Source organism: Megalobrama amblycephala, linkage group LG9, assembly GCF_018812025.1.
Source record: "Megalobrama amblycephala isolate DHTTF-2021 linkage group LG9, ASM1881202v1, whole genome shotgun sequence".
Classification (NCBI taxonomy): domain Eukaryota; kingdom Metazoa; phylum Chordata; class Actinopteri; order Cypriniformes; family Xenocyprididae; genus Megalobrama; species Megalobrama amblycephala.
The window spans coordinates 24,924,272-24,943,443 of record NC_063052.1 but is presented as its reverse complement, the minus strand read 5'-3'; the positions used below and the strand labels follow the sequence as shown (position 1 = coordinate 24,943,443).

The 19,172-nt window shown below is 35.6% G+C and overlaps 1 protein-coding gene across 1 annotated transcript; it reads right to left on the bottom strand.

Annotated features, from left to right (window-relative positions):
- Positions 1–41: 41 nt before the first annotated feature.
- Positions 42–18,886, bottom strand: kat2b (K(lysine) acetyltransferase 2B). Its single transcript, XM_048202337.1, is given in 19 exon segments — positions 42–1,527; positions 2,549–2,633; positions 2,727–2,790; positions 2,888–2,918; positions 3,538–3,652; positions 3,804–3,947; positions 4,216–4,263; positions 4,265–4,327; positions 4,433–4,559; positions 5,949–6,157; positions 6,257–6,396; positions 8,895–9,020; positions 9,109–9,206; positions 9,746–9,937; positions 11,738–11,919; positions 12,849–12,935; positions 13,622–13,767; positions 14,076–14,214; positions 18,124–18,886. Coding segments are annotated over 19 exon segments (2,394 nt in total). The 5' UTR covers positions 18,325–18,886; the 3' UTR covers positions 42–1,330.
- Between the last annotated feature and the right edge of the window lie 286 nt (positions 18,887–19,172).

Below are 19,172 nucleotides of genomic sequence, written 5' to 3'. Positions count from 1 at the left end.
TTAGCACAAATGAACTAATGATAAATAAATAAATGCTGGTATTACTGATTTGAAATTATTTTATTGTCTTGTAGAGATCGTGGAGAGACAAAACACGAGCACAGCTATGTAGGAAACAGGTTTCTTGGATGAGTAAATAAACTTTTTTTACTTGGCTTTATAGTATTTGAAACACTGTTATAAGCTACATGGTGATATGCTAGACTAGACCAGCAAATTCTGCACAAATCCAGAAACTCCAGTCTGTTGACTCATTTTCAATAAAAATATACAGACATATGCATTTTCTGCTTAATAACATACCTAAATTGGTCAGCTGACAAAAAATGTCATCCGATTACTAATAAAATAAACATTAACAGGTGTATTAACACAAGAAATGGATGATTGTGATTTTTTTCTTTGATTTAACAATTTCTAGAGCTAAAAAAGTGCAAGAACAAAAAAAAAAAAAAGGATGTGCAGTTTGTGCAACATTACTGAAACAGTTCAACACAAAAGTAGACATTTCTTTCACATTAGTTGCTCTAAAGATGTAATCATTCTATAAAATATGCTTTAAAAGCAAAAGTCTTTAAAAGACATAATATGTCTTTAAAAGCAAAGGTACAAAGACCTTAAAATAGCCTTTTCCCCCCAATTCCCAGAATGTAGTACAAAGCCTATCTCTTCTTAAGTATTTAAAAGTACAAATATTTTAGAAAACAACAATAGTAGGAGTCATTGCACGTGTCATCTTTACATACAGATTCCGTACGTTCTCATTAGCATATTAAGACTGTTTTTGTCACTGCACAGGGAATGCTCCTCATTACACCACGTCACGTACAAGCTCTGGTAAAGACCGCAAATGTGCGGGTTTCTGATTAGGAATATTCATCGTATGAATACTAGTATTTACCACAATTTCTTTAAGTTTAATAATAAATAAGTGCTGTTTGAAGGTATAACATTAGGTAATTAGAGTAATTTTTCTTGGTTGGTACTATATAAAATATACAGTTTTTCATAAAATTGATCTATATAAACAGATTTTCACTATTATATACACACACACTAGCATGAACACATGCACGCCAAATGCATACAGCCGTACATACCGTAAAATTGTTCCGCAATTTTGGCAGAAGGAATTTTTAAGACAAGAAAGAGACTTTTTCCACATATGGTGGTCATGCGGATATTCACACACACCAAACGCCTGCATTTCAAACAACCCTCCTTTTGATGCAAAAACACTGAGGGAGTTATATATGATAAATGTTGCGAAAAAGAGGTAGAGAAAAGGGAGGGGAAGAGGGAAACGGACTGCTTGCACCCCTTAGCTGGATTACATAGCCTCGATGAGGCCCGCCTCTTTGATCTTGGTGTAGAAGAATTTCTCTAGTAGGTTGGCACATTTGTAGTATTCGCTTTCAGGAGGGTTATACTCTCGACAGTTAGTGAAGATCCTCTGCATGTCGGCCATGAACAGCTTCCGCGTGGTATAGTAACGACTTTTCAGGCGCTCGCTCATCGTCTTCAAGTCTACAATGCACAATAACATTCATTCAGGGATGGGCAGTAGGACCAAAATCATATATCCTGAATTCACTATAATGACATACATATCACAATGTAGTTATTTTTGCTTTAAATAAGGTTTTTATGATGATATCAACATTTTTGAAACCATTTCATGTTCATGGAATTTCATAAATCTCATCAACTTCAGTATCACAAAAAACGAATACTAGCCTAACTAATAAGTAAAAAACAAGACAAACAGTGATAAAATAAGAACAAAAAACTGATTACAAGCAAAAGCACAAAAACTACAATAGAAAAAAAAATGAAATAGACCTACCTGAAAAACTTCAAGCATTAGAAATAAGAAATACTACATAAATTGTATAAAGTAATCAAATGTACAACTGCATACACAGCACACTGCACAGTCGGCACTGTGTAAATTAAATATACATTAATTTTTATTAAAGTTACAAAAGTGATTCAGTCAAGATCAGGGAGAAATATTCTTATTTCTTTTGTTGCTTGATTAACATTAATGACACAGACAGCAGCAGGTTTATTAGGCTGCTGTCACTGCCGCAATTATCTAATATACTGTTACATAAGAGCTTTCTTTCTCAACTGTTTATGTTCACTTAAGACATAAATGAACGTGTTTACGAGGGTATTCCCGAAAATTGTCATTTTGGCATATAAGTGTGTCTATTTGACCATTCAAGCCCAATTAGGCGGCAAAAAGAATTCAGTTCAGTACTCACGCACGCATAAAGCTGTTGCTCATACAGCGTGTGAGTACTGAACTAAGTTCTTTTTCAGGTGTGTGCGCTCAGAAACAGTTTCTTTTGCTGATTATTGCACTTGAATGGTTTTAAATCACTTGTTTTTAAGCCACAAGGTTTAAAAATGCATTCAAATGATACGTTTTCGTGATGGCGACCACAACAGAGACAATATTTCAAAATCTCCACCGGTTGACAAATTTCTACCGATCTATCATGTCTATCGGTATACCAGTACATAAGAGATCTTTGCATACCCATAGGGAAGCGGATGACTTGGTAATAACCAGGTGCCTCGTTCTTCTTTACAGGCTCCATGAAGGGCCATGCATTCTGGTGTGACTGAGGGGTACAATACATATTCCTCATTAGTCCTGTATGTTATTTCATAAATATTGTTTTTGAAACATGTAAAGCCAAGCAGATATACATTACCTTGACCTGCTGTAAGATGTTCTTCAAGGTGCTGTACAACTGGTCAGGATCCTTCAGCTCTTTGCTGTGAAAAGTGACACAAAAAAGAAACATCTTTTCAAAACTACAACAAACTAGTTACATAAGATTTATTTAGCTGTGACTAACAGATACACACTCACCTCTTCCCTAAAGGCTTCCACCCCGTCTCACCTGTCCAAAGACAGAAGTACATTAAAGTTTAAATTAAATATATATAAACAATACTATTCAGAAATATTTAGTCGGTAATATTTACATTAATATTTAAAATAATTGTTGTTCTTTTGAACTTTCTATTCAAAGAATCCTTAATAAATATATCATGGTTTTCACACAAATATTAAGCAGCACAACTGTTTTCAACATTGATAATGATAAGAAATGTTTCTTGAGCAGCAAATCAGCATATTAGAATGATTTCTGAAGGATCATGTGACTGTAATATGCTGAAAATTCAGCTTTTCTAAAATACTTTAAAATAGAAATTTTAAATTGTAATAATACTGTATTTTTGATAAAATAATCTGCTTTGGTGAGCATAAGAGAACATTACTTTTTCTTAAAAACATTTTAAAAATCTTACAGAAAAAAAATACTGTATATATATATATATATATAGTTAAATTATTAAAATAACAATATTTTTTATAATAAAATCAGTAACATAATATAATAATCATTTATTATATAATTTACTGTAAAATAAATTACATAAAATATTGTAATATCATTATAAATATATTTATTATTTAAAAAAAATCTAAAAATTATATATCAAAGTAAGACATACGGATTCCTGGAATGCTTTCAATTGCAATCTGGCGAACTCCCTCCTTGAAACAGGACAGGCCTGGGTAGACTTTACGAATCTGCGCTTGCTTGCGCTCTATAAGCTTCTTAATGATCTGAGAGAAGGGTGAGAAAGAAATAGAAAAGCCTTTAAGCGATAACAGAATCATGAATATTACCATACTGAGTAACCTCTTTGACACACATCAGATCTCATGCTCTCACACACACACACACACACACACACACACACACACACACACACTCCTCTTTCTGTTTCTTAATGATGACGGAGAACTCAGTGTAAGGGATGCAGGGGTTCAGTTCACAGCCCATGAGAGTGGCTCCCTCATAGTCCTTAATGTAGCCCACATACTTAGACTTCGGCACTTTAATATCCTTCGAGAATCCCTGACATGAAACAAGAGTAACAAAATAAGGATATGGACATATACTTAAAGCGACCAAAAATGAAATATTTCTCATTGTTATCTTCATGTTATTCCAACCCATCATTGTTTTATTTTTAAAACTAAATAATAAAACACAAAATTAAATGTTAGGCAGAAAATCCATGTTTTTAGTCATTTTTGGAGCTTGTCAGACTCAGTATAATTCACCATCCACTTTAGTTGTAATGGAAGAAAGAAAAAAACATGGTCAGAACGGTTGCACTAACCTGCTTTTTGAAGTAGCCAATGGCGTATTCATCAGCGTAGGTGAGGAAAGTTGAGAATTTCATGCTTGATGTGATACTCCTTTAGATGGTTCATCAGGTGAGTCCCATAACCCTTAAACAGCAATTAAATGAATAAAGATCAAGCTAGGAATTAGTGAGGAAGGAGAAATGACAAATAGTAATGGAAATGCATCACAGTGTTTATAAGAAAACACACCTTGACTTGTTCATTGGAGGTGACGGCACAGAACACAATCTCAGTAAAGCCCTGAGTTGGAAACATCCGGAAGCAGATTCCCCCAATAACACGGCCATCTTTAATCAGAGAAAGAGTCTTGTGCTTCCTGTTTAAAGAGGAAATATATTGACTCATAACAATGTTATGCCATCAGTTCACAGGAAGCAATAAGTTAACATTAACCAAATACAATTTAACCCTAAATCAAAACAAAGTTAACTGTTAAAATTTTAGAAAAGCACCAGTTTATAAGTACCCCAAATAATGTAGTTTTGTATAGCTGTTTGTGAATGTAAAAGGTCTGCAAAGGTCCCGCAAATGCCTACTTTGACCTGCCTTCTGTAGTTGCATCAACTTTGCATTCACTTCCAAAGGATGAGTATGCGGACTTGATATGGTAAAATCGACGCCATCATTACTATTCGCATCACTGCGTATTAAAGGGTTAGTTCACCCAAAAATGAAAATAATGTCATTTATTACTCACCCTCATGTCGTTCTACACCTGTAAGACCTTCGTTCATCTTCGGAACACAAATTAAGATATTGTTGATGAAATCCGATGGCTTGGTGAGGCCTCTATTGAGAGCAAAGCCATTCAAACTCTCAAGATCCATAAAGGTACTAAAAACAGATTTGAAACAGTTCATGCGAGTTCAGTGGTTCTATCTTAATATTATAAAACGACAAGAATATTTTTGGTGCGCCAAAAAAAACTAAATAACGACTTTTCAACAATATCTATATGGGCTGATTTCAAAACACTGCTTCATGAAGCTTCTAAGCTTTATGAATCTTTTGATTCAAATTAGTGATTCGGATCTCCTATCAAACGGCTAAACTGCTGAAATCATATGACTTTGGCGCTCTGATTCACTGATTCGATTCGTAAAGCTCTGAAGCAGAGTTTTGAAATTAGCCCATATAGATATTGTTGAAAAGTCATTATTTTGTTTTTTTGGCACACAAAAAGTATTCTTGTCACTTTATAATATCAAGATAGAATCACTGAACTCACATGAACAGTTTCAAATATGTTTTAGTACCTTTATGGATCTTGAGAGTTTGAATGGCTTTGCTTTCAATGGAGGCCTCACTGAGCCATCGGATTTTAGCAACAATATCTTAATTTGTGTTCTGAAGATGAACGAAGGTCTTGCGGCTGTAGAACGACATAAGGGTGAGTAATAAATTACATTATTTTTATTTTTGGGTGAACTAACCCTTTAAGTGCTAAGTATGCCTCTGAATCTGAAATTCAGATTTTGTAATGGGTGTTTAGTTTCCAGCATACACTACAAGTATGCATACCAAAAATTCAAAAAATTCAAGTATTTTTTGACCTTGTAAACCTATTGTAGGAGACCCTCAAAACTAAATTAGGAACCTTTAAAATAGCATAATAGGGGTTTAAATACTCCACAACAGACTTGTTACAATGAGCATCAGACAAAGGTCTTTAATGCATTAAAACAGGTATAATAGTAAAACATACGGGTCAAATACGAGGCGTGTGATGTATTCTTTAGGCATGCGGGGCAGCTGATGTGAGAAGACGTTCTGCAGGCCAACAAGCCACATGAGGATCTTCTTATTGGGCTTTTGGTTGAGGGAGTTTCCAATGACATGGAACTCGATGACGCCGCGCCTCTCTTCTAATCGAGCAGCTTCATCACGCGCAGAATGAGCTGAGAGAAGACTGGTCTGAGAGAAAGAGATACAGTTAAACACTTTCATGGTCCATTCTCTACAATTCGAGTTTGAGCACTGCCATATGTCATCAGACACACTCTCTGTGTTTACCTCTGGTCCCAGCATGGCTGTAGGGTCTGTAATGGTGGACATGACTTCATTAATTAATTCCATAGGAATGTCACCAACCACACGAGGTCGTTTGCAGTCCTCGTGAGATAACAGCTCAGAAGGCTTTCGCTTTTCTCCACCTACATGTGTGCATAGGGTCAAATCTATTAAGATATTAAGATCAGTGGTCACTGTGATGCTTTAGTAACACTCTTCACAGACCCTCTAATCAGATTCAAAAGGATTTAACAACTTTAATACATCAACTCTCTGCAGTACATTTGATGTAGTATAATATCATATGATATTCTATATTATCATATAAAATATGATGTTATGGTATTTAAATGAATGGATTAAATGGATAAAAATGTATTTTAAAGTTACTTAATAACATAAAATTAAGAAAAAGACAAATCATAAAGTAATGATACAATCATATAGAGTGTTATTATTATAAATTATAACTATACAATAAAATGCCTATTAATTTGAGGAACTGCAGGGGGTTTGTGAGTTGATAAACAGCTAATAAATATTCAAAGCATAAAAAATGAATAGATAATTTTAAATAATTAAAATAAAAACCTTACAATAATGTTATATTTTATTTGTTTACCTTCGCGTTTCTCAAAGTGTGGGGCGCGCCCCACTGGTGGGAATAGAGATATGACAGGTGGGGCGCGACAAACGTGAGGAAATTTGGACATGTTTGTGCCCATCTCTTTTAACCTTTTGAGTCCTGTCCCACATATGGGATTTTTATTTCTGTGCCCCTGAGAGTCCTGTCCCACATATGGGATTTTTATTTCTGTGCCCCTGAGAGTACGGTCCCACATATGGGATTTATAACGTTCAGTAACGTCACTTAACTGCCAGATTCAAACGGTGCTTTCGCGCTTTGGCTGGCGCTGAGCCAGAGATGGACGCGTTCAGCAGCGCTTGTCATTTGTCACAACTATGCAGTGTTTTCAACAACATAATGTTTATTTTAGGTGTCAGACATTTAAATATACATAAGTACTAGTAAAACAATGCATTTAGAGTTTGTAAAGTACATACTGATGTCTATGGAAGCAGCAGTAACAATCAATTCAAATATAATTAGTTTTTTATTCATATCAGAATTCATATTATTCATATCAGACACACATAGTATAAGTAACTATAAAGTTTACTCTATTTTTCTCCCAGATCACCGGCCACTTACTTACATGGATTTCGGGAGAAATTGCTGAATTCACGTGCTATAAATCTGACTGACAGGACTCTCTGAACAGCTGCGCAAACAAACATGGCGGCGCCCATCTCGCGTTATAGATCAAGATCATTTATTAACGTTTTTAAACGACAAAACACACTCACTTATACATATTTGAGAATCGGAATATCAGATAGTTGATGACATGGTAAGCAAGTTTGTGAATATTTTGAAAAAAAAAAAGGAGAAACGAAATAAAAGCGTTACATCTGTCATACAGTGTTTATTGTGGCTGCGGTGTATGACGTGACAAGCATGACGTGTTGCCATGGAAACAATAAAACCCTCAAATAATATTTAATTTATAATTTATATATAATAAATAAAGTTTTTAATGCTGTTATTTGATGTAATGTTTTAAAATGTAATGTTAATAAAATAAATTAATACATTAAATGTATTAAACTTAAAGCCTAGTTTATTGACATTTTGTTGGGGCGATTGGGGACAGGTGGGGCTCGGAACCCTTCCCTACCTCCAAAGTGGGGAATGGCAGAAAAAGTTTGAGAAACACTGGTTTACCTGAATGTCAACATCATCCAAGAACCATGAACTACAAATGAGTTGTTAAATTATTGTAATATTATACTTCAAGTAAAAAAAAAAAAAAGTAAAAACTGTAATATTGTGAACTACACTGTAAAAAATGACTGTGATTTTAACGGTAAAAGACTGTAAAAATGCTACAGTGAAAAACAGTTAATTAGTTTACAGAAAGTTTCTGTACTTTATACGGTGAATAACTGTAATAGATCTAAGGGTACACTTAATGTAATTTTACGGTAAAATACCGTTAAACTGTTTTTACCATAAATTTAACAGAATTTTTTTTACAGTGTGTAAAATAAATAGTTATGAACTATAATTATGTAATTATTACAATATATATATTTTTTACCGTAAATTTTACAGGGATTTTTTTACAGTGTAGAATTACAATTTAAAATAACTGTTTTTTATTTGAATACATTTTAAAAAGTAATTTATTCCCAAATCTGAATGTAGCATCATTACTCCAGTCTTCAGTGTCACATGATCCTTCAGAAATGATTCTAATGTTAATTTGGTGCTCAAAAAAACATTTCTTATGATCATCAATATTGAAAACAGTTGTGCTACTTAATATTTATGAGGAAACCGTGATGCTTTTTTTTCTGTATTCTTTAATGAATTGCAGGTTCAAAAGAAAGCCATTTATTTTAAATAGAAATCTTTTATAACAAAGTAATATTTTTACTGTCACTTGACTTGATCAATTTAATGCATCCTAAAAGTATAATAAAAAAAAAACCTTTTGAACAGTAGAGTAGATTTATCATTAAGACTACATAAATGGCAAAGCAATTTTGAATAAAATACTATGAAATAAGTTGATACCTGGATTGGGTTCCAGACCGGATGCTGCTTTCCGGGCTGGGCTTACGCTGCCTCCTCCAGCCAGCTCCACTGGGGCGGGACTACTGCTATAGTACAGGGGGCGGGTCACGGGTGGGGCACTGATAACTGCACCAATCAGAGAACAGAAACGTTTGTTTACATAGCCATGCCACATATGTGACTGAATAAAGTTAACTCTAACATTGCTAATCACCTGTGGGAATCTGTCCACCTGATAAACCAACCATGAAGTTTTCACTCCAGATGGGCGAATTATGACTATAAACCTCCTCCTCCAGCATAGACAAAAACCTAGGCACAACAAACACACATTCACATACACACAATATCAACCTGTTAAGCCCAAAGTATACTTTGTTTTTTAATGCATACGCCAATGTATGTGTACAGTCGAACGTGTAGCCCTTCAAAGTACACTCCATTTGAACACAGGCGGTCGACACATGCGTTCTAGAAAGTTTCATCTTTGTCTAGTGTCTGCGCTATTTTTCTTCAGAAGTTATGACCGATAAAAATGTCTTTTGCCTTTTGTTGTTGCTGCATCTCTTTAGTTTAGTTTTCTACTGTGAAACAACGGCCCGGGTCAGTGTTGCCACCTTGTGGAACAACTAATTAGTGCAAAACAAATTCAATGCACATGTGCGACCGGCATGTACAAAGTAAGCAGGGTCAGAAAAATCGGGCGTCGTGCATACAGTACAAACATACTATTCTGGTGATGAAATTTGCGTCATGCACACTGTACACTGACGTGGTATGTTAGCCTAAAAACCAAAGTATGCTTTGGGCTTTATTTGTGGTAATGTCTGTCTGTGTGGTTGTGTGCTTACTTGGGGAAATGTGTGAGAATGAGTGTGCGTTTCTCAGGCGGTAGTTTATCTTTCTCCTGTCGGGCCTGTTCCAACAGCTGTTTCCTCATTATGGTGAACACAGAGCGCAGAAAAGTGCGTCCGAAAATCTGTGTGGCCTCATACCGAGGAAGACTGTCACAGAACTGGGGCACGTTACAATAACACAACCACCTGCAGCAAAAACACACAAGAAGACCAGAAATGTGTATTAAAGTCACCGAAATCAAAATTTACAAATCTTTTTTATGGAATTCTACAGTATTAATTGTGAATGAATTATCCGTGCACATCTTTTTTTTTTTTTTCTTTTAATTCATGTGGCCTCGTAATCTTTAAATCAAAATAACTTCCCCTGCCACTTGCAATGACATGCACTTGCAATTTCTGTTTTCGGCGTGAGGGTGGGACGACCTGTTACGTAAGATTACAGCAATAGCAAACCACAAACATCCAACGATCCACTCAATTCCAGATAGATAAAAATCAAGTCTGGCTCTACATTTTTTTCTTTGTTTCACTCTGATATGTCAAAGGGGAAAAAAAAACTAATCGCAACTTCTGTTTCATGCTGACTTTAAGAAAATAAATAGGGCCAATTGTTATTTCATGTTATCTTTAAATGACTAAGGCCCGGTTTCACAGACAGGGTTTAGCCTAAGCCAGGATTAGGCCTTAGTTTAATTGGGGCATTTAAAGGTGTAGTATGTAAGAATTCTGTCCGCTAGAGGTCGCTAGATGCCTATTCAAAACACGTAGCTTGAAGACGCCAAGTTTGAGGGCAGAATCTTGGGACATGTGGTCTTCACCTCAACGGACAGTGCAAAAGAATAGGGATAGGACTTGGGAAGAAATCATGTTCATGGAAGCGATTATTAATGTTACTGTAGTATGAAGCAGAGCAGGACCGAGTGTTGTGGGAGCTGAACGAGGCCGCTGGAGCGATTGCGTAACACACGCCTCACGAGTAGCGGAACTTTTATTATGCCACAGTCGCCGGCGCTGCTTCCTCTTTTCCAGTCATGAGTATGAGGTAACGCAGCTCTGTTTATCATATTAGATACATTTGTGTGTGTTGAAAATGATGTTATAACGTTACTCTGTGCGTTCACTCGGTGGCTGCGGTGAGACACTTGTTGTACACTTCAGTAAGCTAGATCGATTTTAGAATATCATATTAAATGCCGGATGGCTTGTGTTGATAAATGGCATGCAACTAATTTTAAAACGTATAGTATGATGGAGTAATTCTGTATTACTGTTACTGAAAATAAAGCTGCATCTGATTATGCTATGTTAGCTACTTGACAAAATAGTGTTTTTCTCTGAGGCATGGTAAAGAAAAAAAAAAAAAAAATCAAGAAAAATAGATTTAAACAATAAGACTAAACGTGTTGAGCTACAGTATATAACAACAATTAGTTTTCTGTCTATAAATATATCAAAACCGTTGTTCCCTTGTCTATTAAAATGTGATATATATTAAAGCGTCTTGGTGTTTCCATGGTTCTACAAAACTAAACCGGAAACCGAGGGTAACGCGGGTATGACGCAATTGACAGGCGACTCCTCACACGTCCCGGAGCCTTGGTTAAAATTGCAATTTTCTCACGATTTACAAATAGTTGGAAACATTTGGGATATTGTAAGTACTCAAGTGAACAAAATATATAACACTGGCCTAGTGGTTTTTGGATATTTTACTGCAAAAAGTTTACATATTGCACCTTTAAGTAGCTTTTATAAACGTTCTCTAGAAAAAAACATTACTGGTGTGCATCTTAAGACAAAACAATTACACTGACATATTTTAATGTCATGTCAGTGCAAGTTACTTTCAGTTAAAACAGTGCAAACATGCATTTTAGTCTAGGACAAGCTTAAGCCTTGTCTGTGAAACCTGGGGAATAAGGTTTTTTTTTTAAGAAAATTAGACCCTCCTCTCTGACCCTGAATTAAAAAAATATCAGTCACCTGGTGTAATTGACTTTATAACCAGCTACGTCATCATCAGGTGCTCTTTGCCTTCTTTGTGAGGGCGTCTCTAGCTGCCAGTAGTTTATCTGGTTGAGGAACATCTTCGCGAGCTCCACAATCGTTTGCCTTTCCTTAGAGGGTAGGTGGCTAAACTTGTACTGTACAAAGTTGTTCACACCCTGCAACAAAAACAACATGAAAAAACATGTGTGACACCAACAGCAAGGATGTCAGGAATGTGTCTAGTGTTATTTGGTATCTCTTTGACTCGTTAATCACATGCAAAGTACACTGCCTACAAATTAACCAAGAAACGTGAGAGCTGTGGTAACCCAGAAAATGTTGTCAAAGCCCTTTTTCAAATTCTTGATTTACTTTTTTGCGTCTACTAGAATAGGTTTTCAGGCATGCTTGTTCAAAAAACATTTTTTCACATATTTTACATAGTTGAAGCACTTCCCTTTCCCTTTCTCCCTCCCTGTCTGTCAGTAATGCTCTGTTTAGTTCCTGTTTCTATAAAGCCCCTCTTTCCAAAAAGCACAATATGCTCTGATTGGTTGGCTGGAACAGCGTGTTGTGATTGGCCAACTGCTTCAAGTGTGCTTTGAAAAATTACACCCTCTTACCACAACCGTGAGTTTCAACACACTACTAACTTAACTCAACCAGGCCTCGCCCCTTTTTTGCATATGCCTTGGGCGAGAATTATTTAAATGAGGAATATTGTAATGTGTGTGCTCCCGGAAGAAAACTCAAGACTACAATCGAGGTATTTCAGGGAGTTCAGAAACGTTGCTTACTGATATAGAGAATCATATCACATCCTTGTTTATGCTCAAACAGCAACATTACACACTAAAGAGGTTCCTCAAAATGTCCTGTTTTCATCAATGGCTGTTTCAGAAGAAAGCTACTGTTGAGCTCTTTGGCGGTTTATCTATGTCTGCAGCTTCACACTTCCTGATGCTGATATTGTTTTTGATATGATGTTTGAACATGATGGTGAAGAAAAAGTAATTGCTGTAAAAAGTTATTACTGTTTAGTACTATTTAGCAAGGATGCAACCAAATATTTAATACTAGATATTCAATGCAGTTCAAAGCATACCTGTTCAATGCTTGGTTTTTCAAAAGGTGGGCTTTCCAGAGCTTCCACGACTGGCCTTCCCATCTGCAGGATGCATTTCCGTAGCAACTAAGAAATTAAAATAATATATATATTATATATATATATATATATATATATATATATATACAAAGTAGGTAAGATGGACAAATAGTAGCAAACAGAATACAGCCAAATGTAAATTTACATTAATATTCAGTACCATTCAAAAGTTTAGGGTCAATAAGATTTTTTTTTTTTTTTGAAAGTAATTAATACTTTTATTCAGCAACTAAAGGAGGCATTAAATTGATTAAAAGTGACAGTAAAGACATTTATGATGTGACATAAGATCATAACATTCTATTTTAAATGAATGCTGTTCTTAATTTCAACAAAAATATTAAGTAACATTGATAAGAAATGTTTTATGAGCACGAAATCAGTATATTAGAATGATTTCTAAAGGATCATGTGACACTGAAGACTAGAGTAATGACCGCTGAATATTTAGCTTTGCAATCACAGGAATAAATGACATTTTAAAACATATTAATAGAAAACAATTATTTTAAATTGTAATAATATTTCACAATATTACTGTTCTTACTGGAATTTTGTCAAATAATGCAGTCTTAGGCTTCTTTCAATTTTTGATAATTATATTCATTGTAATATATAAAAGAGATAAGTGTCACCGTTTCATTTAGTGATCAATATTTTTAATATTTCCAAAACAGCAAAACACCACTGCACAACATGTACATTAGACTCACTTTGAAGAGAGAGAAGTAAACTTGTTTAGTGTCAGGATCCTCCTCTTTATGAACACATGTGTACAAGTACTCCACATCCAGTACGATTCCAAGCAATCTGTTCATCTCCTCCTCTGACACATTCTCCAGGTGTGTCACATGGTCACCTGGCCAGAAACACAAAAGAATGAAAGAAGCCATACAAATGATGTAGCTGAATCATAAAACTGTTGACTATAAGGTATTTATTTTAAATATAAAATAACATACACTTTTAGTTTACTGCAAAATATTTAAATATGTCATTTGTGTAAGCTGTTTGTGTAAAAACATACTATTGCTTAACAACCTATAGCATATAAATCATTTTTGATTTTATAACACCGAACATAAATTTCTCTATGGATGAGAGAAACGGGATTTTATCTTCCGGAACTCTACTGTTGTGCTCTATTATTACACAAGCAGTCATTACCAAGGGCGTGGCTGCAGCTTCTGCATGGCTCCATTAAGTTAACAGCAATTGGCTGCTCGGCCCTGGGCGGGGTTGGAGGGGGCGGAGTTGGTGGTGGATTTTGACTCTTCCAGCCATTACACTTACAAGCTCCTTCAGCCTGTGTGAGGACAAAACAGATCAGTCAAAAACACACACTAAAAAGGCTACATTAGGAATAAGTTCATACTAATAACTAATAAACAGTAAAGCTACTACAACATGTATTGAAACACTGCATTGAAACAATAGAATCTAGAAAAAAAAACTTTTTATTTTTTTATGCATAAATCCCAAAACCTTAAAGTACGTTCTTAAATGCTGGCATCCTTAAAGTCTATAGAGAATTCCTGATTTACAGGTTTTAGGAGTACAAATTGTATTTAGTCTTGCTTAATCTATGATTTTAATGCTTGTTTCTGTGGAGGGCTTAATTAATAGTGTTGGAGGTAACGCATTACAAGTAACTCAAGTTATGTAATCAGATTACTTTTTCAAGTAACTAGTAAAGTAACGCATTACTTTTTCAATTTACAACAAAATATCGAAGATATGTTTTCAAATAAGTAGTGCAAGTTACTTTTTCACATTTATTGATTGACAGCTCTCCTGTCCCCATGTTGAGAGAAATAAATTGCAGAGGTGTTGTGTGCGCTGTGTGAACATGATGGTTATAGTACTTCTAGTCTAAATGTGAAGATGCATTTACTCATTTCACTTGCATTAAACATTCAGTATTCCTCAAAAAAAAAAACACTGAGTGAAATGCAGGTTTTATGCAAACCTGTAATAATTAACTATATTAAATTACATAAATATACTTTATGTATTTAATCTCACTTTATTAACCAATGTCTTTGCTGCTGACCTTCAATTATCTAATTCGACCATACTAATAAGCAAAAATTACTTTAGATTAGATTTAGAAATAAGAGTGTTGAACTTCCTTCTCCTATATCCAGTTCATCTTTAATCCAGAATGGCAGCACAGCTGAAAGGTTTATTTGAGCTGTGCTCTCTATTGTACAAATGTAATATGCATTTCCTTCAGCCTGAAGCTTATTAATTTCACTTTTGGTGTGAAAGGGCCTTAAAATTTGCCAAAAATACAACTTTTATTAAAAAACAAACAAGCAAGCCCTGCCCAGGTGAGAAAAAGTAACACAAAAGTAATGTAACACATTACTTTTCATAAAAAGTAACCAAGTAACGCAATTAGTTACTTTTTTAGGAAGTAATGCAATATTGTAATGCATTACTTTTAAAGGTAACTTTCCCCAACACTGTTAATTGATCAAAATTAAATCATCAGCTAAACACACGAGTTTAAAAAGTGACGCCCACTATTGTTGAGTGATATACCGACAACTGTAACCCTGCGTATGGAAATGAAATGGCACATGCTGCTCATGCTTCAAGTCGGCACGAAAAGAAATTCCCTATTGTGACGTATATCCGAGTGAAACAGCTTCACGAACAAGAAAAAAAATTTTGATTTTGTCTATCGGGAATTGATTGGAATGCTGTGGTCTGTTATTGCTGCAATGTCATGCTGAAACACAACACCAGAGAAGAGATGTCATTGCAAGGGGGAGAGGAGTTTATTTAGATTAAAGATTATGAGGGCACATGAATTTTTAAAAAAAAATTATGCCCAAGAATAAATAATTTATAATAAATATTGCAATATTCCATAAACAAACAAGAATGGTCCATTTTATTTCATGGTGATTTTAAATTAAATATCACTGCAAAGATAATGATGAAAATGAAACGTGAAGGCAAACTAGTACTATAATGAAATACAGACATTTATTAATTTGTTTGAGGAATTAATGAATTTAATGATTTTTATGTTTTATTAACAATTTACGTATTTAACCCTTTCACGCATAGAGGTTACTACAGTGGACAGCTAATAAAAATCCATTTTATACCTGGGTTTTGATGGCATAGTTGCACATCAACCACTAAAGTGGACTGGACTCTAGTGCATCATCTTATACACTGCCACCAAGTGGCAAGCCTTTGTATGTGGAATTTGTTTTTCTCCAAACCAAGATGGCCGACGGCCAGTCAGAAATGCCAAGTTGCTCCGGAATATCCATCCATTCCTTCTATCCTAGGAGACTCTTGCAGGTAAAACAAAACAAAAAAAATGTTGTAACATCAAGTAACATCTAATGAGTCATATCATTGTTAAATTTTCCAAGTATTGATTTTAGATTGGGAGGACATTCTGATTAATCATCAGTCCACTAAATTGGACATCATGCATCACTATCTATATTTCAGCCACAATTCATACTATTACTGTGACTGTTGTTCTTGAAAATACTTCATCTGAAGTAACTATTTTGGCTGTAAATAAATTTGTGTTATTAGTTAATTTGCAGTTTCGTCAAAAAATTAAACTGAGGCCGACTAAGATTTCTCAGTGTGTTCAGTGTGCACCGTCAGCTGAAGTTGGTCCTTGTCGGCTTTTTTCGGCCGATTTGACATGTTGAATCGGCATCGGAACTCATTGGTCAGTCGGGCCATTTGATCATTCTGATTGGCTATCCAGCTACTGCCACCTGCTGATACGGAAAGGCATTTCTTCTTACGCAGGCACAGAACGGACGTGCTACTTGCCCGGGTGTCGAGCGTCGGTTTGGTGTATCAGGGCAACTTTGGACCCAGACGTTGCCGACGTGACCCAACCCCGCAGTCTGCTTTCGTCACCACTAGTTTGTTGGCGTCGGCTTGGTGTGTTCCAGGTTTTTTCTTGTAATGAGTTACTTTACTCGTTACATCAAAAAAGTAATCTGATTACATAATGCACATTACTTGTAATGCATTACCCCAACACTGCTCACTTCAGATGACATTTGAAAACACCTGGTCACTAGTTTTTCCACAGTAGATCAATGTAGATTTCAGTCTGAGGTTTACTCAGAGAGGAGAGCTAAATTTGTCCATTTTGAATATAATCAGAATTATCAGCTAATAAGGGTAAATCAACATACTCTGGTAGACTGGAGGTTGTGTGAGCATTATCTAAATGGTCTGAGTTGGGCTTCCAGAGAGTTGTACCTTCAGATCTTTGATGGAATCACGTCCTCATGTTCTGATATCAAACACACATGACATTTAACTTGTATGTCTGCTGGTCAAACGGGAACAAGCATTTGCAATAATCGAAGCTGTATTGAACATATTTTATAGTATTAATTGTATTAACTGGTTTGTTAAATACACAAAGTTACTGAGCTATTGCTGTATTGTTTAATACAGTATCTCTTCAGTTAAAAACAAACGCACATGCTGAAAATCTCCTTGTAAAATGTGTAAAAAAAAAAAAAAAAAAATTAAATCCTGTTTTTCATGACCTGAGAGCACATAGGAAAAAACAAATCCTGACTGTGGTTGTCATAAATCATGCATGATAGGATATTTCAACGTTTGAATAATTTGGCCCTCCATATGCTTCTTGTGCATGATCTGACAACAATGAGCAGACGACGCCCCCCAGCAACAGACCACGCCCCTTCAGCAGCTGTCATCCTGTCAAAACAAAGACGCCGCTTTCGCCTCTTGAGTAATCAACTTCAGTTTGTCTCTCCTGTTCTAGCAAAACTCTCACACCAAAGCGCCATGAGACTTCAGTTTGACTTGACAAAATACAATAAAAAAACGACATTTACAGTTAAAAGAAAAAACACATTGACAACCCGCCAAGAGCACCCAATGTTCACGTCATATTACCCACTATGGGCTAACACAGCGGTATTATCTCTGCAGATCACGGAAATGATTAGTCCATTGATCTATTTTTTGTTGTGCATTAACTTAAGGTACTAGCTCACGAAAACACACATTCGCAGGTTAAAAGAATGGAGGACAAAGAGATGGCTTTTTGTGCTGTGCTTGCAAATTCAAGAGTGGGTAAAGTAAGGTAACAGCTAGTTTCAGCTATCAGATAAACAAATAAAAGCGAGTCTTTTCTTTGCGCTGTAGACGTAAACAATGTTTTTACGCTCTAACGTACCTTGCATGAGGAATAAACGCCGAGTTTCTCCAGTTTCTTCGGACGCGGGGAGGAGCGGAGCTGCGCCTTCTTGACGGCAATACGTGCAGAACCGACAGCAGCGCTCGAACACTCGGTTCCACCGACTCCTGGTGCAGCCGGAGCCGAACCCGCCGCGCCCACCGCCGGGGAGCCTTGAGGAATCCCGGTGCTTTCCGACATCGAGCCTGGTACCGCGCTCAGACTCGAATCCTCGAAGTCCGCCCGCTTTTATTCGCTCTCTCTACCCCTCAACAGCGGGATCAGACATGGCGTTCATCCCTGCTTTTTATGACATTGTAAATCCGCTTCGTCTCCGCTAGGGGAGGCACAAAATGAATCCCGTTATGATTCGGAGAGGGATACAAATTGTCATGATTCTGAACGAACCGTTCAAGGTCAAATACATTAAAAGGGTTGGACATGATTTGCAGAGACATTACTGCTCCAAAAATGACCAGCTAGAAACATACTTTTAAATAACCCTGCTAAAACTAGTCTCCCTCCTGAAAGCCACCAAAACCGACAGACAAGCCTGACCAGTTTCGGCTGGTTTTAGGCTATTTATAAAAAGTTTAAAATAAATAAATAAAAAGCCATAAACTATGCTTGTGATACAATAATGGCCTAGTAGTAATGTGATCTTTTTAGTAAACATACTTTAGACCTGCAGATCCCTCTATAAGCTTTATGAAAAGGATTGAAACAAAGTTAAACCAACTTTGTTAAAAAGCAGATGAATGCTTAGGGACTTATTAACTAAAACTATTAAAAATTGTTTGTTTTTTTGGTAATATATATATATATATATATATATATATATATATGTGTGTGTGTGTGTGTGTAACGGAGGCCAGCTAGTGTTACATATATAGATTTTAGATGGAAAATAATTAATTTACAAATGTAAAAGCTATATAGAAATATTTTTAAAAATACAAAATTACTAAAAAATTTAATTTGAAGACAAAAAATTAAAAACTAATTTGAAATATGAATTAATATTATAATAGAAGATAGATCAAACTAAA